The sequence below is a fragment of the Pteropus medius genome, unplaced genomic scaffold (genome assembly GCF_902729225.1).
Source record: "Pteropus medius unplaced genomic scaffold, Ma_sr-lr_union100, whole genome shotgun sequence".
In the NCBI taxonomy this organism is placed as follows: Eukaryota; Metazoa; Chordata; class Mammalia; order Chiroptera; family Pteropodidae; genus Pteropus; species Pteropus medius.
In genome coordinates, this window is record NW_024349803.1 from 8770703 (window position 1) to 8798462 (window position 27760).

General features: G+C 35.8%; 1 protein-coding gene across 5 annotated transcripts in view; it reads left to right on the forward strand.

The window, feature by feature from the left end:
* Positions 1 to 27760, forward strand: part of PPP2R3A (protein phosphatase 2 regulatory subunit B''alpha) — a 152166-nt gene that overhangs the window by 62073 nt on the left and 62333 nt on the right. For all 5 annotated transcript variants that reach the window (XM_039837222.1, XM_039837217.1, XM_039837221.1 and 2 more), the window contains 4 exons: positions 2903 to 3169; positions 9042 to 9145; positions 14733 to 14835; positions 26014 to 26088. In XM_039837222.1, the coding sequence (XP_039693156.1) occupies positions 2903 to 3169; positions 9042 to 9145; positions 14733 to 14835; positions 26014 to 26088 (549 nt within the window). The remainder of the gene's footprint in view (positions 1 to 2902; positions 3170 to 9041; positions 9146 to 14732; positions 14836 to 26013; positions 26089 to 27760) is intronic.

Below are 27760 nucleotides of genomic sequence, written 5' to 3' on the forward strand. Positions count from 1 at the left end.
TAATTTCATAGTTAATTGGATCCAGAGTAATTTCAGATTATTTTATTAATCCATATGAAGTTGCTTTTTAAAAAATGGCTCAAAAATGGTCAAATATTGGAAATATTGCAATAACATAATAGTATAAGGATTCTATTCAGAATGAATATCTAAATACTGTATTTATAAAGAAAGACTGAAATGGAGAATTGAGATACTTTACCCAGCTAATTCTGTTTTAGTGCTGTTCCTAGATTTGAGTAAAACAGTTTTATTCAAAGTGAGCATATGCTAAACTTGCCAGTAAATCTGGCAAAATTTATATTACTGTGTTTTATTCTATAATATTTTTAGAGTCGGTTTTATTAAACTACTTTAAGGTTTAAATTATGTATCTCCTATTGAATTAAATGAAAAGTAAATTGATACACCCAAAAATTCAAAATAAATGCATTCTTTTTATTTTTCCTTTTAAATAGTAACATGTTTTATTAAATATGGAATCAACCAATGAATTAATAAATACTTGCCTACCAGTGAATTGCTCCATATTAAGAAGTACACTAAGGAAAGCAAAGTAGACTGTTATATAATCAAATATTTTTCCATTCAAATAAAAACTTTGACAGTTAGCCAAGGTTTGTTTCGAATGTCACTTATTTCTGTCAAAGCAAAAGTATGGAGTTAACATTGAAGGCCTTGCTCTAAACCTTCTCCACTAGCATGTGTTCACTAGACTATTGGGTTTCATCCCCACTGGCACCAGTGGTCTTAATCCTATGGTTATAACTGCCCTGGATGTCACACCATGGGAAACATTTTGGGGAAACAAACAAACAAAAATTTAATTGTGTGCTTGTAGTCTCACAGATCTCTTTCAGCATAGAATATAGAAAGGAAATGACACTGATGTAGACGACCTAGATAAAACCCCTGAAGAATTATGTGCCTTATTTTAGAAGATTAAGGACAGTTTCTACTGTTACTGACTCATAGGACTATGTAATAATATTTGGAGATTTAGCATTAAGGAAGAGAAAAACGTTTCCTTATAATAGATTATCAATTTGTTAAATCAGAAGTGGTTTGTAAACTTTAAATTGCATTACAAATATAAATGGTCATTTTATTTATTTTTGAATCTGAAGAACCATGCTAAGTTATATTTATTTAATGTTTTGAGAACCCCACCCTTTGGCCTGTGACTCGTTTTCTTAAATAAGGACATATCTGTGCCTAGCACCGCTCTGAAACTTTTACCTATGTAATTTCCTTACTCCTGACTCCTGTAATTTTTTAAAATCTTCATCACAACCTTTCAAGAAATAAGGACTATAATCTGTTTTATTAATGAAATTCTAAAAGGTTAAGTAATTTTACTGAGGTCGTAGCGCTATTAAGCCATCACTATATTCTGTTAAAGTTTTTCATATTTCGTTGTCATCACTTCCCTTTGTGCCATTTCTTCCTTGACTATTGCTTTATGTGGCTGACATCCTGATACTGCAGCAAAGGCTTGCTGTGACCAACTGGCCTTCATATCCTCAGTAGAATTAATATATGAGCAGACACTATATATTAATGTCAGATAGTAACATGAGAAATGGGCCATGTATAACAAAAGTAGAAGATGAAATCATATTTGTTATTTTTGTGAATGAAGCTTATCTTCCTATAACACTCATGTTTGTCAAAGGTAGCTAAAATTTTTATCCTGAATCTAAAGATCATGTTGTAAGCCCTTATTTCAAAAGGAAATATGATATTCACATCTACTTACAAATAAATTACTGTTCAGACTTTAGGGATGGCATTAGGATAATTTAAGGAAGGACACTCGAGTAATACTTTGTGTTCACAGTGAATTTAAAATAAATCTAGTCAATGGTCATGTCTGTCGTTTATACTTTATATAGCATCCAATACAGTGCCATGCTCATAAGCCTTGATAGATAATTTGGTCAAAATTAAGAATAGAAATTAAAACTCTGAAAATCTCCATGGAATCTTTTGCTTTTTCTTCTAGGAATCTCAGAACTAAATTTAGTCTTCATTGGTAAAATAAATTTCTACATGAATGTTTGTGTACCTCCCTTTACCTTTCCTTAAATCATGAATAATCTTAACCTTTCCATTACCCGCCCCACCACCTTTTTATACTCTTTTTTTGTTTCTTTATGATATACCACATCAGATCCTTTTTGGAAAAGGTAATACTATAAACTATAAGTGAATTAATAAACTGTAAAAGAAGTTTGGCTGTAATGAAATTAACAACTGTGATCCTTGCCTATTAGAGTGTACCAAAAATGAGAGAAATTTATATCAGAAAAAAATGGCATGCCCCTAATGGCAGGTAAGTCAGCCTGGTAGAAAACATTCTAAAACGAAAATGCTTAATTTTCTTAACAATGACTTTATTGGGAACTGGCCGTGATTCTACGTAAACAAAGTCAAGCTAGAGAAGAAGGTGAAAGGATACTCCCCCCAATACATTTTATATTTGCATAGTTAGAAAGAACTCATTCTAGCTTCCTGTTGAAGTAGAAATGTACAGGAAGACCGAAACAGTAAATTCAAAAAGAATTTACCAATTCAATGCCAACAGACTAAGAATACACCTCAGGGTCCTTAGTATGTCAACTGACATTGCTCTTAAATGTCTGCAACATAATTGGTGGGAAAATATACTATAGAATTTTAAAGCATATATTTATGTAAACTCAGGTATTGACAGATGTCTTTATTTAATATGGATAAAGATTCCCTAGAAGCATCCTTGCCACCTTCTAGAGTGAAGTGAGCTCTTGATCTCGACTTGTGGTTTTTCGTATTTACACCCAACTTCCTATTACTGGTGAGGACTTCAAGAAATATATACTGTTAATAATTTATGTGTCTCATAATCACATTTTTCTTCCAGATTCAAAATAAACCAGAAAAGAAACCTGGAACACCACTTCCACCTCCAGCCGCCTTTCCAAGTAGTCCCCAACAACTCTCCCCTGTTCCTCGTGTGAATAACGTTGTGAATGCACCATTGTCCATAAACATTCCACGGTTCTACTTTCCTGAAGGACTCCCAGATGCCTGCAGCAACCACGAACAGACACTCAGCAGAATTGAAACTGCTTTCATGGACACTGAAGATCAGAAAGCAGATATCTATGAAATGGGAAAAATTGCAAAGGTAATATAACTACTAAATGAAATATAATCTCTCTTTCTCCCGCAGTCCCAATCTCTCTCTTTTCAGTGCCTCTTTGCTCTTCATTTTTAAGCATGCGTGAGTTGTTTTTTTTTTCCTATGTCGAAAGGATTTATTTGATTCTGATATATCTTTAGCTATAGTCCTATTTCATGGAACACTTTAGTTTGAAAAAAACCTTAGTGGTCTTCCAGTCCTGGCTCCCATTTAATATAGGAATTCCATCCATGACATCACCGGCACATAAATTCATTCTCTGCTGGAATGCTTTCAGCTACAGGAACCTCACACCATGCCAGGCAGCCTGTTCCATCATCAAATTGAGCCTTACTTGTTAGGAAAATTTCCTTTGTGCTAAATACAAATCTCTTTTTCGTTCTCACCCAATAATCATAACTGTTTGTCCCGAAGCCAGGCAAGGAACCATTAGGCCAGCTCAACACTGTAATTCTACTCAGAAATAAATGAATTTTCCACCAGGAGGAAAGTCTTTGATACTTTCCAATATACCCAACTGCTTCTAATTTAAGATTTTAGCTCCTAAAGCCAGGACTACTGTACAATCTTCAGTAACTGAATTCTATACCTCTAGCCTCCTCCCTAGAACAGTTAATACTGACCATGACCATCACATTATATTTGATCATGCCATTCCCCAGCTCAGCAACTTTTAGTGATTCCTAACCACCTGTAGCAGTGCTTTCTTTTGTTTGGGTTTTTTCAGGCACATGTATTGAAGAGTCGTATCATGCCTCACAACTTAGTGATTTCAGGTTGAGCTTCAAGAGGCAGAGGGGTTTAATAGGCTAAGGGCTGCATGTGGGCAAGTGAGAGACCAAGAGGGAGCTCAAAGACCTCATGTACACTTCCACTGGCAATGGTTCCCCTGCTTTCAGGAATAATACTTAAAATTTTGAAAACATCTGGAGGATAAAACCCAAACTACCATTCCCTGTGTGAGCCTGACCCATTTGCCCTCCCACAGGCACACCTCTGCATTTGGGCTCTCATAATTCTCTCCTCCAAAATGGACTTCCACTCCTGCCAGCCCCCGCATCACCTGTCCTTTAAGACCTAACTTCCATTGTATCTTTGGAGAAATCCTGAATCCCTACTCCAGTCATGCCCTGTCCTCTCTCCCTTGTTATTACCCTGAAGTAATTTAAATGTAAATAGAGCAATTTTAAGGGAAATGAAAAGGAATTCTTTCTTTTATTCCCTCTTCCTTCACTGCCCATCTTAGAACTTGTTTGTTGAGCCCTTAGATGTTTCTAATGAAAAACTTTCATTCAAGAAATAAGAGCTCACCTCCTTCCACTCTGTTTTACATATGAGGAAACTGAAGTCCCACCAGTACTTAACCTGAAGTCACAGAACTAGTACATGTCAGGAAACAAGTCCTCTAACACCTAGCACTGTGCTGTTTCTACCATATCCTATCTCCCCTGGACATATGCCAACATATCATTAGCTAACTCTGAATTAATATCCACCCAAATAAATTATAATTTCTTTCAGAGCATTGACATTTTCTTACCCAAAGCTTTGATAAATGGCTGTTGTATGAACCAAGATGGTAAATTATCCAAATGAGCTGGCACTAGGAATCTAAATCCAAAAGATAGTATTTAGTAAGGATGAATGAAATCTGCATCTGGAGAAAACATGTTAACCTTATAAATGCCAAACCGGGTATTTCTAACATGGCAACTATTTGTGTGTGTGAGAGAGAGAAGGTTTCATAGACTGCTTCAGGCAGGCAGACAAGGAGAAACTGTCCAGATTAAGGAACATGGTAGTTCCCTGGTGTGTGCTGGGAATCACTACATCTAAGAGCCAATCCAAGTGATGAGTACCTCACTGCCTTGAATCCAGGTCCTGTGGGTCATCCTTCCTCTGAATATTCTCACCCCTGACGAGACTGTTCTCCTGGCCTTTCTGCCCCTCTGCCTCAACCCTGCTGCTCTGGCCCTCCCACCCCTGTATCATGGTAGCCCTGCCCTGCTTCAGGGTTCAGTGGCTCTGTAGCACTCAGTAGATTGAGAGGAGAGCAGAAAGCCTAAGGACTCCACAGATGGCCAAGAGAGGTATAGAAAAGTCAAGTCAGGGAAGGGTCTGTGCATGCTGGGGAGTCAGAGGAAGGACTTTGCTGTATATAGGCAGTGAGGATCGATCCATATATATCTTCAGGAAAAAATACCAGTGTTAAAGTTGACAACATAAGTTTAAAAAGAGAGAAAACTACTTTGTTTAGCCGTGGTAACAGTCATTTACATAACAATTTACTGTTTATACCTAGTCATCGTGTGGCAAAATAGCCTGTATATGTATATATCTCTGATTAACTTGTCTGAATCATATTTGATTATAGCCCTAAATGTCATTCATGGGCCATTGCTCTTAGACCTTAATGTTAGCTCGGGTAGCAAGGTAAACCGCTCATACCTTTAAAAAGTTAAAACTAACATTGCATATAAAAATGAGAATGTGTATATAATGACCTCAGAAGATACCGTGAGTGTATTCATTTATATTGTTTTGTTTCCGATTACCAGTTCGCTGCATAGGATTTCACCTCTGTATTCTTAAAATAATTTATTTTATTCTAGTTAGCTAATCCCCATTTAATCCAGCATTTATTTGACTATGTCAGTCTGTTAGCACTCACTAAGTATCCTTATTTTCAACCATTCTTTTGCTATGCATACCTGTCTTCTCTGGCACTAGGCAGTGTCATCTGCACCTGTAGCACTTGCACTCCGTGTGCTGTGTTCTCACAAGAGGTTGACTATTTGGAAGGTAAAAGAAAGACAACCTTTAAGGGACAATGAGGGGATAGGTGGTAAGAGCAGTAAGTTAACATTTTTATGTATTCTTGTTAACTATAAAGCTATTTGGAAGGCCAACTTGAATTTGTAATCTACTCTTTTTTTTTTTTAACTTTTTAAAAATTAAGTTTGTCGGGGTAGCATTGGTAATCTACTCTTAGCGACACTTAAGTGTAGCCGTAGAGACTGGAATCTGTTTTTTAAGTGCAAAGAAAACTGTGTTTATGAAATCTGCATCTTGGTAAAGTTTAGCTCGTTCATCTTTGCCCTCAGACAGCCTTGAAGGAATTAGTGCCCATTTCCAATTAAATTCTCAGTATGTAATGTGTACTTGTTTCTACAGCTTTAAGTGACGATGGAGAAGTAAAAAAAAATTTTTTTACATTTTTATAACAGCTTTATTGCATACTTATATGGTCTTTTTTTCTATCAATTTTTTATTAAATTTATTGGGGTGACTTTGGTTAATAAGATTATATAGGTTTCAAGTGTGTAATTCAATAATACATTATCTATATATTGAATTGTGTATTCACCACCCAAAGTCAAATCTTTCGTCACCATGTATTTGACCATCTTTACTCTTATCCACCTCCCCCCGCCCCCCTTTCCCTCTGACAATCACTAAACTGTTGTCTGTGTCTACGAGTTTTTGTTTGTTTGTCTTGGTTTGTTGCTTTCAGTTTTATATCCCACATATGAGTGAAATCATATGGTTCTCAACTTTTTCTCTCTGACTTATTTCTCTTAGGATAATCTCAAGGTCCATCCATGTTGTCACAAATGACAGTATTTTATTTTTTCTAATGGCTGAGTAATTTTCCATTGTATTTACTTTTTTAATGTTCTTATTGATCTCCTGATTCCATTTACCTTAATTCTTTGTTTTTAAGCATATACAGGCCAGCCATACATTTTTTTTAAATAGTCAAAATGCAGTTTCTGCAGCCGTTGCCATTCACAGCCCTTCCCACTTTTTTCCTTTGGCATTTTCTCCAAGGGCCTACTACCATCATGCTGCCTTGTTTACTCTAGTTTACTCGGGGTACCCCTTTATGAGCAAAATAGGTCAACCCTTCCAATCTACTTCAAAACATATTCATTCTGTACTTTATATCTTAGGATTTTACCTTTGGCTCATAATAAATTTATAAGCGTTAATCTCTCAGTGACTTACTACTCCTTATGAGCTGACATATATGCATTTTAACAGGAGTCTTGTGGAGACAAAATTGTAATCTAAGGGAATAAAAGTTGTTTAATAGTGGAAGTAGCCACACAGGAATCAGTAAACACATAGTCCTTGAAAGTAGCTCAGCTGAGGCTGGTGACCACTTCTCAGGATTGAGCTAGAAGATTTCTAGCTCCCTCCAATTCTGAAGAATCCATGAGTGACTAATGGTGGGAGTTTCAAGCACTTTGGCAAGTCATTTCCAATCTCTCCCTGTACTTTCTCTGTTTGTGGCTCTGCACTCCTACCTCCATAATACAGACTGTTCTTTCAGCTTTCCCAGAAGTTGCCAATAGCCTGTCACATCTAAGAGCATTTTCTTGGCAAACTACGTGAAAGGGACTGGGATTGGGGAAAGTGGATTTGACAGTTTACAACCCAAAGTATATTAATTGTGAGTGAGCTTTGTACTTTGGCAATCATAATTTACACAATAAACAAAATCCATTTGGTTGCTAAGTAACACCTTTCCCTCATTCTTGACCTCAGTGGAAGTATTTGACCTCTGGACTTAAGAAATCTTAAATTCCATCCTGCTTGCAGAACATGCTTTAGTGGCCCTGGCACCAGCGGCCTTTTATTTCTGCCCTGTACTTCCCTTGGCTTGAATCTCACCTTCCATATCCGCCTCTCTGATATGAACCCAGCAGCCTTAGATGTTGTCTCAGCATAATTAATTGTGCTAGGTACTCAGCAGACTGGGTGCTCTTCAGTCTTCTGTGGGGATTCGTCCATGCAGTAAGGCCTCACACCAAGTGCAACTTTACCTGAACCTAATGTGGATTTACACCTAGTCAGCCTCCAAAAGAGAAACTTCCCTCTGTAGAATGATGAAGGCTCAATAGATACTACATCTAATATGAATAATAAGAATGCTTTTATCAGATATGAAGATGTGACTCTTTGAAATGTTCTAGATTTGGAAATATGTTTTAAGTGCATATACAAAATTCAGAACATTTGGAAACGTTTTCTCTGCTAATATTTAGATATCATCACTAAGAGGGAAGAATTTTCTCTGTAAGGGAAAAAAACAGGTAAATTTGGTAAGAACTCTTTCTTATAGGAATATAAGAATAATTTTTTTAACTAAAAGCTTTCTATTGAGGAAGACAAAAATCATTACCTTTTAGAGTATTGTAGTTGTGTTATATTCATTCTCAGTTCTTCCTAAGGCTTTTATAATACATAGTCATTTGTGGTAGTTTCCAATAATATAAATAAATTAAAGCATTTTGATTTTTATCATCTTTAACCTGAATTGTAACCATTTAAGTAGATTTGGTAGTTATTTTCTTGAACAGTCTAGGGTTTTCTGGTTCTTCTTGAACCTGGGGCTTAATAACATAATAGGCAAAGGAGAAGGAGACAGGTGGTAGAGTGTATTAACACCAAGTGCCCGAGTAATAAAGGTAGCTCTATTTTTCTGCCATAGGAAGGAAGGGCATACACATCCATGACATTCAGTCTTTTTTTTTTTTTTTTCTGGTAAAAAATATATGATGTAAGAATGGTAGGGAGAGTGGTTGCTTTAACTATCGGGATAGAAGAAAGAAACAGTATAAATGAACTTGGAGGAAAGGTAAAAGGATTTCCATTTTCTTCATTAAATATGTAATCTAGTTTTGTTTCCCTTCTGTTTCTCTCTGAATCTACCCTAGCCGATATATTTGCCTCTGTCCCAGTTTTGCTTCTCCAGGGCCACTTTTGTCCACTGTAGCATGAAAAGTAAAAGCCACAAAGGGCCTTTCTTTGGCCATGTCATCGCTTCACTGTATATGTATTTTACTTGCAGGTCTGTGGCTGTCCTCTCTATTGGAAAGCTCCAATGTTCAAGGCTGCAGGGGGAGAGAAGACAGGATTTGTGTCAGCACAGTCATTCATTGCCATGTGGAGAAAGTAAGTATATGAACAGTTAGCTCTGAGGTTAGGCAAAGAACTGTCCGGTCCTATTGACATGCTTTATAAAGTTGACTTATTTTACTCATTTATTACTTTTTCCTTTACCCTTTATTTCAGCAAGTAAAATTCAATGATTCACAACTATTTATATCCACACAAAAATTCTTTCCGTAAGCTTTTGTCTTATATGTCTCTAATGAGTAAAACAGATCTTCAGAAATACCTATTTAATAATTATTTGATAGTTTCTTAGTTTTACTTGTTAAATTTGGATCTTAGGATTTGACTCTTGCAGCAGTGACCTAAAAGTAAAGATTCTCCTTTAAGGAGAGCAGACCACATGTATCATGTGAAAATACAGCTTCCATTCTCATATGATCCAATTTAGAATTTTATCTAGTTGATTTATTAAAAATAGCTGAATTCTAATAAATTTTAATCATAACTTTTTGAAAGTTCCAGTTAAGGAACAAAGGAATAATACATGTATCAAGTTACTCTGGATTTTTATATCCTGATGAGTTTTCTTCTATTCAAACCCAACTTTCTTTTTTTCCTAACTTCTTTCTCCTTTAGAAGTTATTTCTTGATATATTTATACATTTTAAGAGAATGTCACAGCTTGCCCCTTCTAACCCTTTTAACTGATCAGCTTTTGTTATATATGTTCTTCTTAACTTTTCTGGGCTAGATACCCTTCCTGGTAAAGTATTGGGAAATACTAGTCACCTGTCATCATCGTCACTTTTTAAAGTCCATATATAATAGTAGCAGAATTCAATTTACAGATGCCTTCTAACCCCTTCATGCCACCTAAAAGCCCTTAGTAGTGTAGTGCTTAAGAACATAGCAGGTAATTAATAAATGTATTCTTGTTTTTTAAAATCTAGCAGCAAGTTGAGTTAACCAAGTTCTTCATTCATTACATTAGAATTAAAGTAATCAGGTTTTATAAGAGTACCAGTTAACAGACTTCTTTTAAAGAACGACAACACAGCTAAAAGTTAAAAATGATTCATGTTTTCCAGGTAGACTTTAGTCATTTTGTTACAGGGAATAGTTCTAAGTTGTTCAGATACCAAAGATTAAAAGAAAAGAGCCCTAGAAGAATCATTTCTCATATACCATCAGGTGACACTCCAAAGTCAGTGCCATGGTCATCATTCCACCTCTCCTGTACCAAGTAGAAAACTGCTGGATAAAATCTGAGATATGTTTTTTTAATTTATTTTTATTTTTATTTTTTATTTTTAATGAGTGGATAAGCAGTCCTAAAAGTAAGAGAATTCCTTGAAGGCTAGATAGCCAAAAGGCACTAATTAGCCCGGAGTAAACCAAGGAATTGGCATTTACCCTGGAGGTATTTCTGGCAGCCTAGAACCTGGGGAAGAAAATAGAGCCTAGAACTTAAACAGTATGGAAGTCAGCTTGAATCCCCTCTCCTTTTCCCAACGTTAAGGCCAGGACTTCAACCAAGTGGTCCAATTATCTATTATTAATTATTTTAAGTGAGCATATAACAGTAACAATTCAAGAACTCAAAATGTGTAGATGTTCTCTCTTTCATTCAGCTAGCTTCTTTCATCCTGGTAGGTGCCAGGCCCTGAAAAGGCCTCAGCTGGAGTATGAACCAAGGATAGAAAGAATAGGGATACTGCACAGCTCTTGTCAGAGGTATCTTCAGACACTGAGTTCAGCATTGTTGGCAGAAACCATCTAACAATATGGGAAAGCAGCAAGAAGTGAATATGATTGTTAAGAGAAAACTGAACAAACTGGGAGATTGAAAAAAAAGAAGTCTATTCTGTAAAAGATTAGAGCCAGTGAGAAGAACTGTAACTACTTATATTCTAAGTTGTTCTGAATATTTTAGGATCCTATGTTTGTGAGCCTAAGACTGACTATATTAAAGGAAAACTAGTATCCAACTTGATTTACCTGCAGCTAACTGCATAATGATAAGGAGAGTAACAGCCAGTTTTTTTGTCTTAAGACTGTGTTACTGAGATAGGGTGGACATTTATGTTGGTGGGTTGAGCTGCAGCCTCAACAGCTGGATTCTTTTATTGAGATGAATCATTTTAATTTTATCTCTAGGGAAAAGAGATTTCTGCAAAAGGCAAAAGAGGAAAAAAAAACATGAAGCACAAGTCTTCATTTTAAGAGCTGCAAGAAACTGCTTATGAAGTTATATAGCATGTGCAACTGTCCCTATCTTTTTTCGTTAAAAAAAAAAAAAATCTATGAATAGATAAGTTTCTCTGTAGTTAAGCTTTAGCTTTTGGCCAGGTACTAAAATGGTTGGAGCACCCTCTAGCGGGAGCTCTCCGAGCTTTTTAAATGCCTTTTAAAAGCCAGGGTGCTTTAAGGGAGATCCTGAACATGCCTTTTGAGGTAGATCAAGCAGCTAAGTATCAGTTACCACACTCATTTTGAAAAAGATGTGTTTATTTTTGTAACTTTTTAAAATTTCCCTTTGCATAAAGCAACTTGGACCAAACTATAGTATATTACAGCTTTCTAGTACAGAAAATAACTGGGAGATGATGACATAGAATTAAAACATGTTGACATACACATATGTGTGCCGACTTGCCCTATATAATTTGGGAAAAAAAAAAAAAGTCAAATACAAAAGTCACAACAAAACAGGAAATAACTTCCTTTCTGACCCAGTACTCCTCGGGTGGACACTTCCAGTCCTCCTCTGAGTAGTTTGTGGATGAATACCTTAATGGCTCTTGTTCCCTTGCTCTGCATTCTCTGCTTTCCCTGCTCTACTGCCCATTTCATATCTGTACTCTGACATCTGTTTTTCTTACAATCAGGACATTTTTAGGGGAAAGACATTACTCCACAGCTTTTTTTGTTTGAGTTCCTAGATTACCAGCTTTGTGACAGAGGTCTTCTCAATGGAGTCAGTAATATTGCTCCAGTTTTTTTCTGCTTTATTTTCTTTTACCTTTTCATGTCCATCTGTCATTTGTCCATTAACACAACAATATTTTGTCTTAAAAGTTCTGGAAGATAACAGTTTGGAATAACTATGTTTACCTTCTTTCTCCAGCTTTCACAACTTTTATTTTCTCCTTTTTCTCCTGCCTTATAGAGTTCATCAGCCACTAGCACTGGTTGAAAATTATAATTCACCTTTTCTTTCTATTTCATGCTTCTTATAGTAGAAGGGTATACCTGATTTGACTTTTCTCTTTCAGAGTATCTCTCATCTGTCATATCTGTGCGAGTTTTATTTACAAGTGCTTTTTTCTTCATAAAGTGCTCCTTTCCAAAGATCTCACTCCTTTTATGTTGTGATCATCCCACCCATTTTCTAATTCTAAGAGGTGGTTCTCATCAGCATATATTGCACTAATATTTTTCTGAAATGTATATTTAACTTTCGGGGCCTTGAACATGCTGAAGAATGATAAGGAGAATAATATAAAGATCACATATAGTGTTAATAATCACAAATAATGCCAGTTAAGTATACATATGTGAGTCAGATCACAGTTTTTTGAGACTCTTCTGTGTGAAAGTTGCTATGCTGTTGCTAAGGGAAAAAAGAGCTATAACTTTGTCTTTTACATGCCACAGATTAAAGAAAGCTAACTGTACAGTGGTATATATAATATATATAAATTAAATAGTACAAAGATCACTAAGAATCTAGTTGTAAGAGAAAGCTTTTTGAAAGAGGTGTATTATTAGCTGGACCTTAAAGAATAGCCAGCATTCAGATAGCAGAGTTGGGAAAAGTGGTATTCTAGGAGAGTAGAACAGCATGAGAAATGGCACAGAGGCAAGAATGTACATGAACTACTCAGGGAATAGCAGCCTGGAATGGAATTTTCATTTAGCAAAGTAGTAAGACAGGTAGATAACAGGCTCCAGCCTAATTACAGAGAGCCTTAAATATCCAACTTGGGCATTTAGACTTACTCATATAAGTGGTAGAAAGCTACTGAACATTTTTGAAAAAGGGAATTATATAATCAAAGAATGCATTAGAATGAAGAATTGTCTATGATATAAGGGTGGATGAACACTGAAGCTGTTATTACCCTTTTCCCTTCTAGCATTCTCAGCATGAAATAATAAGACCTTGAACTTGATGGTACAATGGAAATAGAAAGGAAGGAATGGTTGTCTAAAACATTAGAAGAAATATTCCTCAGATCTCTAGTATTCCTATCCTATATTCCAGACACCTAGTGGTCCAAGTTAGAAACCTGGGAGTCGTCATGGAGTTCTCCCTTTTACCCCTCCCACCTCCAGTCCTATCAACCACCACTTCCTTTCATTTCAACCATTTGCCCCTTTCTCTCCATCTCCCACTGCCATTATCCATGCTGAGGCCCTTGATTGGAATTTTGCTTGATATTTTTGAAAAGTATCATGTCACTGTCCAAGTTAAAATTCTTCCGTGGAGTAAGATAAAGTCCAAGCTTCTTGACCTAACATAAAAGGGCCTCCAGGATCCGATCCTAACACGCTTATGTCCCCTTCTTTTACCAACCCAGTGCTTATAGTTGCCCAAATATTCCATGCACTCTCACACTAGGCATTTGTACATGTGACCCTTTTGACTCACATCAACCTTCTTTCTTACTTCCCCTTTTCAGGGAATCTCACTGGCCCTCCTGTGTCCTTCCATGACACCCTATGCTAATTACTTCTGTCATGGCTATCACACAGGAGTGTAACATTATTGGCATAGCTTTCTATTGGTATAGACTAAACACTTCTTATAAAGCACAAAACTTCATCATATTTTCTTTGTATTCCAAGTATCCTCAAGGTTAGACATAGTACCTGGCACATAATTAGCATTCAATAAATTATTAAAGAAGGAAAACAAGAAAATTTGGAGACTAGCTAGATTTAGAGAATAAGGAAGATAAATAAGTTTAAAATGACTTCAAAATTTCAAGCCCAGATAACTCAGGTACTACCTTTCACAAAAATGACATCCATGCAAAGGACTGACTTTGAGAAGGTTTTAAATTTGGTTTTTGATATTTTGACTTTATTGTCCAAATATAGTATCCAAATAGAAATGTCCAGCAATTAGTTAGATATGAGGAATTCTTGGAGCTCAAAGACTTAATATGGTATTCACCTTTTTAAGCCTGATCCTTCAAAGTCTATTTCAGAAGCTCCCTATCAGGTTGGCCCTGAATATGTTTGCCAACCTGGCCACACAGAAGTTTATGTGTAATGTAGTGCCTAGTAGACCCTCCTGGCTGGTAGGTAGCTCTGGAGTTCTGGTCCCAGGTATCCTTTGCTAAACCTGAATAGACATTCTCCTTCAAACATTTTGTTACCTGCATTTGTTAACTCTGTGTTCACAGCCCCAGAAGCATTCTACAAAAATAATATACCATCTTATCATTGAACTTTTATTTAGATGTTCCTTTGACAAAATCAAGAGCGTGGAAAATTCTCTTTTTTTAATCATTGAAAAGAGATCACTTGATTTTTGATCTAAATGGTCTTCAGATCAGATTGAAATTACTAACTGTTGGTGTGGTAGTCATTGTTCACAGTAGCCAGTCTTCCTAAGCAGTTATTTCTCTTACAGGTTGCTGAGTAATCATCATGACGATGCCTCGAAGTTTATCTGTCTTCTAGCAAAACCCAGCTGTAACTCTCTAGAACAGGAGGATTTTATCCCTTTACTTCAGGTAATTTTCATTTCCTTTTTAAAATGGGTTTACTCTTAGAGTTCAGAAGTTTAAAATTTTTTTTTCAACTGTAAGAGATGTCAATTGAGATACACAAATCTAAGGGTTAGATTTCAAGAAAAGTGGTTTTCAAGCTTGTATTAGTAGTAAAATCCTTTTGTTAAATGAAAATAAACACAGAACCCATAGTATCAAACAGATAAAGCAGAGCCACTCCCCCCGAAGCAGAAGAGAGGATCCACTCAGTCACCCCTTGCTCACCCCCAGCAATCACTAAAGTACTTTCTGAAACCAAGCATTTGGTCTAGTTGACCTTTATTAAGGTTAAAGAGAAAGAGCCCTTCAACAGATGCCCTCCAACTTGAGGAGTATTTATATCTACACCTTCTGATGAGACTCAGTTACAGCCAACGTTGGATCTGTTTTTACTATAGCATTCTTCCTAGCCTGATACATTGCTTGTTAATATTCTTAATTTCATGTCTTAAATATTCAGTTTTCCTCAACAGATCATAAATCCCTTGAAGCTGCCTTTCATTTTCTTTGAATGTACATCCTTGTTTTAGTTGTTCCAATAAATCCTTATTGACTGTTAGTGAGGATGCCTGAAGAAGGATGGAAAAATACATGGACATAGTTGTTTTTTCTGAAGTTGTATTCATGGCTGTCATCATCTTTTTTTAGACTTTTGTTGAAATATACATACACCAAAAAACCCACACAAATCACAAGTGCACCAATTATTGAGTTTTCACAACACGAGCACACTCAGATCAAGAAACAAAACATTACCAGTATCCCCAAAGCCCTTCATGCTTCCTCCTAGTCACTGCCACCCTAGGGTAACCACTATCCCAACTTCTGACACCATCTGACATAGATTTTTAATTATAGTAACAATTTTCCATGTTCATAATACAAAGTTCAGTTATGATTTATGTTCAGGGTCTTTGAACTTGTCTTTATTTTCATGATAACCTTGATTATCCTTAGACTCATCTGCTACATATTTTTGTTCCCCTTGAAACAGTTTTCATGAGAATGAGTGTTCTTAATAGTTTTTTATACTTAGTTAAGACCATTATAATATCCAACATTACATATTCCTTTTTATGTTTTGCGAAATTGCAAATATTCAATATTAGAACTGTATTGTTAATAAAACATTCGGTTTTAATACCAGTTCTCTATCCACTCCTTACCCTCACCCTCTTGATCCATTCTTGGCCCTGCTCTGACTCCTACATCTTTTATTGATGTAGACTGCATCAAGACTGCATCTTTTATTGACTAGCTTCTGGCTGGGTCTGGCCAATGGATAGCAGTGCCAGAAGATGGGAGAGCAGAGGGGAGAGAAGTTGGCATTCCTTCTCCACTCTGCTTCAGCACAGTAACTATACCTCTCTATAATACAGCTTCTGCTGAATCCCCCTTCTCCACCATCGTAGAGGCTACTGGGCTCTCATAACTCTGTTCCCTTCCCTTGTCCCTTTACCTTAGGAATTATAACAGTATCCTTCTGTTGCCTATCCCCAGTGCCTCACCATTCCCTTGTTTGTCCCCATAACCTGCTCATGACTCTCACATAGTCCTTTCATGAAAGGTTCATGTGAGTGAATTCTTTTTCTCTGGGGATCCTACCTGAATTTTATCAGAGCTTTAATAAAAGCTTCGACAGGAATATAAATTAAGTCTATACCAAGAGAATTACAACCAACCAACCACAAAACCATAATTATAGGTTAGTGGACATTTATACTTCCTTCCCTTAAATGTAAGGTGAAATTTTATTTTTATTTCAGAAGTGGACTTGTGGAGTCTTCTGGTAAAAGGTGACAGACTGAATAAATATTCTTCTTCTATCATTTTCCCAAACTCCTCTGAAGTTAAAATATAGAAATTTAACCAGACTAAACCTATGAAAGCAATTGGGATGGTAGAGAACAGAGGAGAAAAGCAATCAATATATAAAAGATTTCAGTATTTCTTGAAGATAGAAAGCAGAAGCAGGCTAAGGAAACCACAGCCCAGAATAAGGGGCTGTATAGAAGTGAGGTACTCTGCACATTAGGATTCCAGAGAGGCTGTAAACTCAGGATCAGCAGATCTGGTAAGTATTAAAAACAAGGATTCATTGAAGGTTGGTATATAGAACAATGGCCCAGTTGATTCCTTACATGGTTTCCAGATGCGAAGTATAGCCTGACATTTACTCACAAGCATAAACAAACTAACAAAAACAATAAAACATATTAAGACAAATTCCAGCAAAGGAACATCCTAGATATTATCTGACCAGCACTTCTCAAAACTGTCATAGTCATCAAAGACAAAGAAAATCTGAGAAACTGTCATAGCCAAAAGGAGCCTAAGGAGACACAACAACTAAATGTAACATGGGATCTTGGATGGGATACTGGAACAGATAAAAGTCATTAGGTTAAAACTAAAGAAATGTTAATAAAGTATGGCCTTTAATAATAGTAATAATTATAATGTGTCAATATTCATGTATTAATTATAACTATGTTAATATAAGATAATAGAGGAAACTGGATGCAGGATATAGGAATTCTATCTTCTCAATTTTTTGTGTAAATCTAAAACTGTTCTTAAAATTAGTCTTTAAAAAATACTATATTCAGAGTGAGTATATAAAACAGGAATAGAATATTATGAAAACAGAATACTAACACAAAAAAGATCTGTTAGAATTTTAAAATGTTAGCACCAAAATTAAAATTTTCAGCATAAGTCCTGGAAACTAAAGTTAAGGGTATCTCTGGCACACTCATGCATGCACACAGATACACACAAGGGAGAGAAAGAGAGACAGAGACAAAAATAGAAGAGACATAGAGGACCAATTCAAGAATTTCAACATCTAACTAACTGGAGTCTAGAAGAAAGAAGGGAGAAAATGGAGAGAAGGAACTCATCAAAGAAATAATACAGAATTGAGAGAATTGGAGAGACTGGGGCAATAGGATGAGTCCAAAGAGCAGGAACCCAGCGGGATTACTTGAAATTTCTGTTTACACAACACACTTGTGTAACCAGCAACTGATCAAAAACAGAACATGATTCTCCCACCCCAGCCTCTTATGCTTCCTCTAGTCCTTGCCCACAGAATCAAATAAATAATATAGAATACAAGTCTTTTGGTTGAAAGGAACCACTGAGTGCCAAGCACAATGAATTTAAAATATACATAAACATGTCCTCCTGAAATTTTAGGAAAACACTGATCAAGAAAAGATACTGAAAGCTTCCAGAGAGGAAAAAAAAAGATCACCTTAATAAGAACAAGAATTTGAGTGGTATTAGCTCTGGGGAAATGGATTTGAACTCAGATCTCTGTATCCTGCCAAGTTATCAATGGAATATGAGGTCAGGATACAGACACTTAAAAACTCAGAAAGTTTATCTCCAATTTTCTTAGACAGTTACAGTAGTCCTCTCACACTTTTTTGCAGTTTCGTTTCCCAAAGTTTAAGTTAGCCACTGTCAACCACAGTCCAAAAATATTAAGTGGAAACTTGCAGAAACAATTTATGTTTTAAATTGTGCGCCATTCTGAGTAGCATGATGAAATCTTGTACCATCCCACCCTGGACATGAATCTTCTCTTTGTCCAGTGTATGCGTGCTCTGTATGCTCCCTGCCTATTACTCACTTTGCAGCCATCTCAGCTATCAGATAGGCTGTCATGGTATCGCTATGCTTGTATTCTAGTAAACTTTATTTTACTTAATAATGGCCCCAAAGCCATTCACATAGCCTTCATTACAATATATCGTTATAATTGTTCTATTTTATTATTAGTTATTATCATTAACCTCTTACTGTGCCTAATTTATAAATTGAACTTTATCATACGTATGTATGTATAGGAAAACACATAGTATACATAGTTAGGGCTCAGTACTATCCATGGTTTCAGGCATCTACTGGGGGTCTTGGAATGTATCCCCTGCAGATAAGGGAGGACTACTGCACTTGAATATATACTGCAGCAAATTAAAGCAAACCAAGAAAGAGGAATACCTGAGATCCAGGAAACAGCGGGTTCAGTCCAGAGAAGCGATGAAGGGAAGTCTCAGGATGGCAGCTGAGGAGCAGCCAGTCCACGTGTTCTCCATAAAGGGGAGTTGGGAGGTGGGGAGAAGCGATTCCATGCAGTAGTTGTTATATTTGAGAAAAAGGAAATGAGAGGGTATGCTGAAGGCACAGCATTCTTTATTAACATGTTTAAGAAAAGCAGTTAGATACTTCAAGAAAAATGAAAAAACTATGTTAAACATGAAGCATGCAGCAAACTGAAATATGGCATGATTATAAACAACTGATGGAGAGTAAGAAAAGAAAGTCTATTTAACTTCAATGCCTGGAACATTTTTCCTTTGAATGCCCCAAGGGACATGACGTTGGCCCAATAAGAAATGAAATGTATTCCTTATATACTGCTTTACCTAGCATTCAACAGTATTTATATACTCAAAATATTATAAAATATTTTAGTATATAACATCTAAACTATAGGAAATTTTATTGTTGTTACAGAATAATACTTAAAAAACCTGAAAAATGTAAATGTCAAAATACTGCCAATAAAATGTGAAAGGGAAAAAAGAAGGAGAAGAGAAAATAAGTTTAGTGGTGCTATTATAATCATCCGATATAAAGGGAAATTAAGGTACTAAGATTAATGGAATGAGAGTTAGATGTATAAATATATTATTTGCAATTTATAAAGATAACCAATATAAGAACTAAAATAATAACCACAAATATTGAGGAAGGGAAGTAAAGTGGTCCAGTATCAATGAGCTAAATCCTCATCTTCCCTAGCAAAAAATAATATTTTCTAAAGTCGATAAAGCATTAAACAAATTATAACAGTATTTAATTATACCTAAATTACAATTAAGTTTATTATTAATTATAGAGTAACCAACAATTGAAATAAAATTATAAGTGATTGAAAGGAAATTGAGCTTAAGATAGTTGGGGTAGGTTGATAGAATGTTTCTTTTTCTTGTATACTCCTTGATTTTATGCCACATGTATATAATATTTTAATTGTTAATTACAGAGAATTTTGAACATAAAAATGCAGTCAGAGGGTTATACTGAACCCCCATGTATCCATCCTCCACCTCTGATAATGATCATAAATTAAAAAAATAGAGAATAAAAAAAACAACAGTACTTTTAATAAATTGAAACCTTGGTTTGGGGACAATATTAACAAAATAACCAGTAATTAGCTAATTTTATCAAGAAAAAAGGAGAAAGCACTAATATACAAAATAAGGAATGACAAGAAAGAAATAACCACTGAAACAGAAGAAATTTTTTTAAATCATAAAAGACTATCTTATAGACCTCTATGGAAGTAAATTTGAAAACCTAAATGAAGTGGATAATTTCCTAGAAAAATACATATGACCAAAATTTGACCCCATTTGATTTGGAAAACTTAACAGACTAATTTTTATAGAAGAAGTAGAAATATTTTTAAAGAACTACCTCACAGAAAAACACCAGGCCCAGGTAGTTTCACAAGGAAATTCTACCACACCCTCAAAGACAATTAGTCCTAATGCTCAAGAAATTTTCCAGAGACTTGGGTAGAGTTAGTCATAGGAGTCTTGCCTCAGTAGTGGGGAATAATTAGCCCTAGGTTAAACACTGCTAGGTCCTGACTGACAAATCTAAAAAGCAAGACCTAAAAGGATAAAATGACTTCAAAGTAACTTAGCATCCCAGAACATAGCTCTAGGATATTTGTAAGAACATAAGAATATCCAGCACTCAATAAGGTAAAATTCATAATGGTTGGCATCAGGTATGCAAAAAAGCAGAAAAATACAATCGATAATAAGGAGAAAAATGAATTGAGACAAATACAACTAATACAGATATTAGAATTAGCAAACAAATACATTAAAACAGATAGCATAACTGATTTTTTAAAGACCCAAATTGAACTTGTAGAGATGAAAACAAAGGTGTCTGGGGTGAAAAATTCACCAGGTGGATTAACAGCCCATTAAACATTGCTAATGAAATGATTAGTGAACTTGAAGACAAAAAATAAACTCCAAAATGAGACAAGAAGACACAAATAAAGAAAAATGAGAAGAACATCAGTGAGCTGTGGGACCTCGCTTCAAGCAACCTAACAAACTTATAAAATAATCTGTTAGGTCTTTGTCCCAGGTTCCTAGGACAGAGTTTCTAAACCCTTGGATTTTCTCAAATGATAGGAGTGTCTTTGTTTTTCATGGTGGGCTCTTGGAACCATGCCTGAATTTATACTAATGAGGTGACTCATGGTTGGCTCCTAGATAATTTCATGAACGGGGGCTTGCCATACCAGAAAGACCAACCATGTGATAAAAGGTTGAGGCTTTCAGCCAGGTGCTATCAACCTGACTTCCAAGGAAGAGAAGGAGCGTGGAGATTGAATTCTGTCATGTGGTCAATGATTCAATCAATCATGCTTACATAATGAAACCCAATAAAAACTCTGGACACTGATGCTCAATTGAGCTTCCTTGGTTAATGATACAGTTATGTGCTTGGAGAGTGACTGTGTCCTGAGGACACAAACTCCATGGTTGGGGTCTTGTATCTGGCTGGGCCTAATTTGTACCTTCATAATAGAATGGTAATTATAGCATCTTCCTCAGTTTTGTGGGTTGTTTGGGCACATTGTTGAAGCAGAAAGGGTATTGGAAACCCCAAATGTATATCCAGTGGTCAGAAGTGTGGATGGCCTAGAAACCCTAGTGTTACAACTAGTGTCTGAGGTGAGAGGAGTCTTGTGGAGGACTGTGCCCTTAACCTGTGAAATCTGTACTAACTATGAATAGTGCTGGATTTGCATTGCAAGAGAACAGAAAAATTATTTGAAGAGATAATGGCCCAAATTTTTCTATTCTTAGTAAAAACTATAAAGTCACAAACCTAAGATGCTCCACAAACCCAAAGCAGAAGAAACAAAACTATACTAAGGCACATCACAAAAAAATGGTTCAAAACCAGTAATAATGTCTGAATAACAGCCAGAGAAAATAGTCGCATTTCATGGAGTAGAGCGAAGACAAAGATGACAGCAGATTTCATGTTGGAAACAGTCCAAGCCAGAAGCCAGTGGAGCAACATCTTTAAAGTACTGAAAGACAAGAACTCTCAACCTAGAAAGTTCTACACCCAGTGAAAATATCTTTCAAAAATGAAAGTGAATTAAAGATTTTTTTTTTTTGGACACAGAAAAGCCGAAAGAATTCATCACCAGCAGAAATGCACTACAAGAAATGTTTTCTTTTTTTTTTTTTAAGTTGTCTAACAAGGAAGAAACTAATATCAGATGGAAATACAAATTTCTGTAAAGAGATGAAAAGCTCCAGAAATGGTAACTACATAGATAAATATATGTGATCTTTTTATTATTTAAATCTCTTTAGAAGACAGCTCTTTAAACAAAATATCAACAGTGTATTTTGGTGTTTATAACATGTTTAAGTACAATTTGACAATAACATAAAGGCTGAGAGAAAAGAAATGAAAGTACTGTACTATTTTTTGGTTCACATATAATCCATAAAGTAGTATAACATCACTGGAAAGTAGATTATAGTAAGTTAGAGATGTGTGCTGTAACCTCTGATGCAGCTACTAAAATAACAAAAAGTTATAGCCAATAAGTCAAAAAAAAATAAAATGGAAGAATCATAAAAAAATATTCAGTTAACCCAAAAGGAGGCAAAAAAGGAAAGTATAAAAAAGGAATAGAGAATGGACTGGACAAATAGCAAGATGATAGACTTAAACTTAACCATATCGATATTCACATTAAATCTAAATAGTACGAATACCCCCAAAAGGCAAAGATTAGACAAACAGGCCCAAATATGTGTTGTCTGAAAGAAATGTACTTTAATTTTAAAGACAAAGATAGGTTAAAAGGAAAAGGAGAGAAACAGATATACCATGCTAACAGTAATCAAAAGAAAGCTCTTACAAATAAATGGAAAGATAGCTCATGTTCATAGATTGAAAGGCTATTGTAAATGGCAGTACTACCCAGAGCAATCTACAGATCAGTGTAATCTCTATCAAAATCCCAATGGTCCCCTTCCCCAGATCCCTGGCAACCACCGTTCTTTTCTCAGCTTCTAAGAGTTTGACTGTTTCAGGTATAAGTGTAATCATGGAGATACTCAGTCAATATAAAGTTTCAGTTATGCAAGATAAATAAGTTCTAGTAATCTGCTGTATAGCAGTGCCTATAGTTAAAAATACTGTATTGCGCAGTTAAAATTTTGTTAAAAGAGTAGATCTCATGTTAAATATTCTTACAAAAAAAAAAAAGCACAGGGAAACTTTTGGAGGTGATGGATGTATTTGTTACCTTGATTGTGGTGATGGTTTCCTGGGTGTATGCATATATTCAAACTCATCAAATTAAATGTGTACAATTTTTTATATATCAGTTAAACCTCAACAAAGTTGTTTAAAGATACCAGTGACATTTTTTGCACAAATAGATAAAACAATGCTAAAATTCATGTGGAATTGCAAGGCCCTGGAATAGCCAAAACAATCCTGAGAAAGGAGAACAAAACTAGAAGCCTCACACTTTCGGACTTTAAAACATACTACAAAGCTACAGCAACAAAAGAATATACTACTGGCATAAAGGCAAATATATAGACCAATGGAACAGAATAGAGAGCCCATATAGTCAAATGATCTTCAACATAGCTGCCACAAGTACACCATGAGTAAAGGATGGTCTCTTCAAAACATGGTGTTGAGAGAATTGGATACCTGCGTGCAAAAAATAGGTTATACCCTTATCTTACCCCATATACCAAAATTAACTCAAAATGGATAAAGACCTAAACATAAGACCTGAAACTATAAAACTCCTAGAAGAACGCATAGGGGAAAAGCTCATGACGTTGGATTTGGCAGTGATTTCATGGATATGGTACCAGAAGCACAGGTAACAAAAGCAAAATTAGGCAAATGAGACTACATCAAACTTAAAAACTTCTGCACAGCAAAGAAAACAGTCAACACAGTGAAAGGCAGCCTACAGAATGGAAAAAATATTTGCAAACATATCTGATCAGGGGTAAATATCCAGAATATATAAAGAACTCCTATGATTCAATAAGAACAAAAAACAAATAACCTGATTTTATTTTTTAGTCATAGATTTTTTTAATTTTATTAAGTTTTATTGGTGTGAAATTGGTTAATAAAATTAGAGCGGTTTCAAGTGTACATTTCTATAATACATCATCTGCATATTGCATTGTGTGTTCACACAAAGTCAAGTCTCCTTCTGTCACCATATTTTTGACCCCCTTTACCCTTCTCTACCTCTCTCCACTATTTCCCTTTCCCTCTGGTAACCACCATACTGTTGTCTGTGTCTGAGTTTTTGTTTGTTTGTCTTGTTTGTTCGTTTGTTGCTTTCAGTTTTATATCCCACATGTGAGTGAAATCATATGGTTCTTGACTTTTTCCATGACTTTTGCTTAGCATAATATTCTCAAGATCCATCCATGTTGTCGCAAATGGCAGTATTTCATCTTTTATTATGGCTGAGTAGTATTTCGTTGTGTATATGTACCATATCTTTTTTATCCAGTCGTCTATCAAAGGATACTCCAGTTGTTTCCATGTCTTGGCCACCATGAATATCGCTACAGTGAACTTAGGGGTACATATGTCTTTACAAATAACTATTTTCAAGTTTTTTGGTAGATATCCAGAAGGATTGCTGGGTCATATGGTAACTCTGTTCTTAATTATTTGAGGAACCTCCATTCTGTTTTCCATAGTGGCTGTACCAGTTTACATTCCCAGCAGCAATGTATGAGGGTTCCTTTTTCTCCACAATCTCTCCAACACTTGTTACTACTTGTCTTGTTAATAATAAACATTCTGTAACAGGTGTGAAGTGGTAGTTCATTGTGGTTTTGATTTGCATTTCCCTTATAGCTAATGAAGTTGAGTATATTTTCATTTATCTGTTAGCCATTTGTATGTCTTCTTGGGAAAAGTGTCTGTTCAGGTCATTTGCCCATTTTTTAATTGGATTGTTTTTTGTTGAGTTGTATGAGTTATTTATATATTTTAAATATTGACCCCTTATCGGAGGTGTTTGCGAATATCTTCTCCCATGGACAATACCTTTTTAAAATTGGCAAAGGACTTGAAAACATATTTCTTCAAAAAAGATAAAATGTCTAACAAGCATATGAAAAGATGTTCAGCATCACTAATGAGACACCACCTCACACCCATTAGGATGGCTGTTATTTAAAAAAAAAAAAAAAGTATTGGTGAGGATGTAGAGAAATTAGAACACTTATGCCCTGTTGGTGGGAATGAAAATGGTACAGCCATTCTGAAAAATAGTTCATTGCAGCATTATTCACAATAGCCAGGAAATGGAAGCAACCTAAATATCCATCACTAGGTGAATGAATAAAGAAAATGTGATATATACTTACAATGAAATATTATTTAGCCTTTTTTTAAAAAAAAATTGCATGTGACATGTATAGACCTTCAGGACATATGCTGGGTAACTAAGCTAGTCAAAAAACACAGATACTGTGTGATTTCACTTATATGAGGTATCTAAAGTAATCAAATTCACAGAGATAGAAAGAAGAATGGTGATTGCTAGGGGTTAGGGGGAGGGGGTAGGGAGTTGTTTGGTGGGTGTAGTTTCAGTCATGCAGGATTGGGGAGGGGAGTCTGGGGATCTGTTGTACAACAATGTACAAGTGATTGATAGTATTGTACTGTACACTTGGAAATTGGGAGAATGAATTTTATGTTACTTGGGAGGTTTTGCCACACACACAAAAAAAATCTAGGTAGCTATATTAATATCCAAGTCATTTTTAGAGGAAAAAATATTGCTAGAGAATAATAAAAGGATCAGTTCAGGACATACCAGTTCTAAATGTTTATGAACTTAATAACAACTTCAAAATGCATTGTTCAGAGGAAATTAAAGTAACATTCTACAGTAGCAAGTTTGCTCAACTGGCAACTTATTCTACAGGAAGGAAAAATTCTGTAGACATTTTAGTGGGGTTTTTGTATGTTTAATTTAATTTTGATTTTGTTCTTTTTCAGGATGTGGTGGATACACACCCTGGCCTCACGTTCCTGAAAGATGCTCCAGAATTCCACTCCCGCTACATCACCACGGTAGGCCAAGTTCTCTTTTATTCTTAATGTAACTCCATAAGTCTCCTTTTCATCACTATCAAGTACCCAGGCTTTCAGATCTTTATGCAAAAGGTAACTTGGGCTATACTGATTTTCTTAAGTAGGAGGAAGGTGAAGTAAAGTTGAATTTATTATTTATACCTATTTCCCTTCTTATATGTACCCAATGCTTAAGAGGAAATTAAAGTAACATACTCATTCTTTCCAGTCTTAGGAAGTATGCCTTTTGCTGTCATAAATATTGATACCCAGTTGACCTTTAGCATTTGCAAATAATACCGAAAAGAATTTTCAGCAACCTTTCCCAGAAAAAGATGTGTCTATAGTACTTCATTGGAAATGATAATAAGAGATAGCTTTCGTGTAATCAGAAACAAATCATGTAAGAATTTAAGATAACATGATCACAATCTCCTATTTTGCGAGGTGTTCTCTTATGCCGTTTGTCATATACAGCCTCATTTGATCAGTCACAGGCATGAATTATGAGTGAGAACTCACAGGCCTGCAGTGCACACTGCAGCCAGGTTAATTCTCTGTTTGGAGGAATTCCAAAGGTGAGCCCCAAGCACACCTCACATTCACAGCCACACTCAAGTGTGATGGCTCTTGCCTCTGACTCAGATCCCCCAGTAAATCAGGCAGTCTCCTCTGAGGAAGACCCTGTCATTCTTAGGGTACTTTTTGTTGGCCATGGATTTGTTGGGTTCTGCTAAGTTACAGAATATTATCATTTTTTCTTCTCTGTAGGAACGTCATTCTTTACTTTTAGATTGGTCCCCTTGTATCATAAAACTTTGTAAGACTTTATTTGAGCCAGAAGGTGTCACTGTCATCTAAGACTATCTCAGAAGGTTTTTTTGCCTTTTAACTACAGTATACTAAATCACTTCCACCACAATCACCCAGGCCCAGTCACCTTGTTTCTCACTTGGATTACTTCTATTGGCCTTTCTCCTTATACCCTCATTGCCCCACAGTCCAGTCTCCACAAGGCAGAGTTATCCTTTGAAAATGTAAGTCAGACACAACACTCCTCTTATCACACCCTGGAGTGGTTTCCCATTTCACTCAGAATAAAAGCCAAAAGTCCCTGCCAAGACTCTCCTTAATGTGCCCCCGCGCCCCGCCCCAACACCCTCACATCCCCTGCTTTCTGATCTTATCTCCTACCTCCCTACGCCTTGCTTACTCTGTTTCAGCCATAATGGCTTTCTCGCTGTTCCTGAAACAGCCCAAAGCCAACTTCTGCCTTAGGTACATCGTTCTTACTCTTTCTTCTGCCTAAAACATTCTTCCTACAGATTTCCACATGACTCACTTCCTCACTTCATCCAGATGTGTGCTCAGATATTTTTTTATTGAGGCCTTCCCTGATCACTCTCTGCCTTCTTCAGCATCCTTCTCCCTCTGCCTCCTCCCCCTACACTCTCTACTCCTTTGTTCTGCATTATTTTTCTTCTCAGCTCTTATATTATCTGATATGTAAAATTTTCGTTTGCTTATTGTCTATCTCCTTCTCTATAATATAAACTACATTAGAGCAGAGACTTTGTCTATATTGTTCACTGCTGTATCTCCAATACCTAGAATAGTGCCTAGCACATAACAGAGACACAGTAAATATTTACGGAATGAATAAGCGAAATTA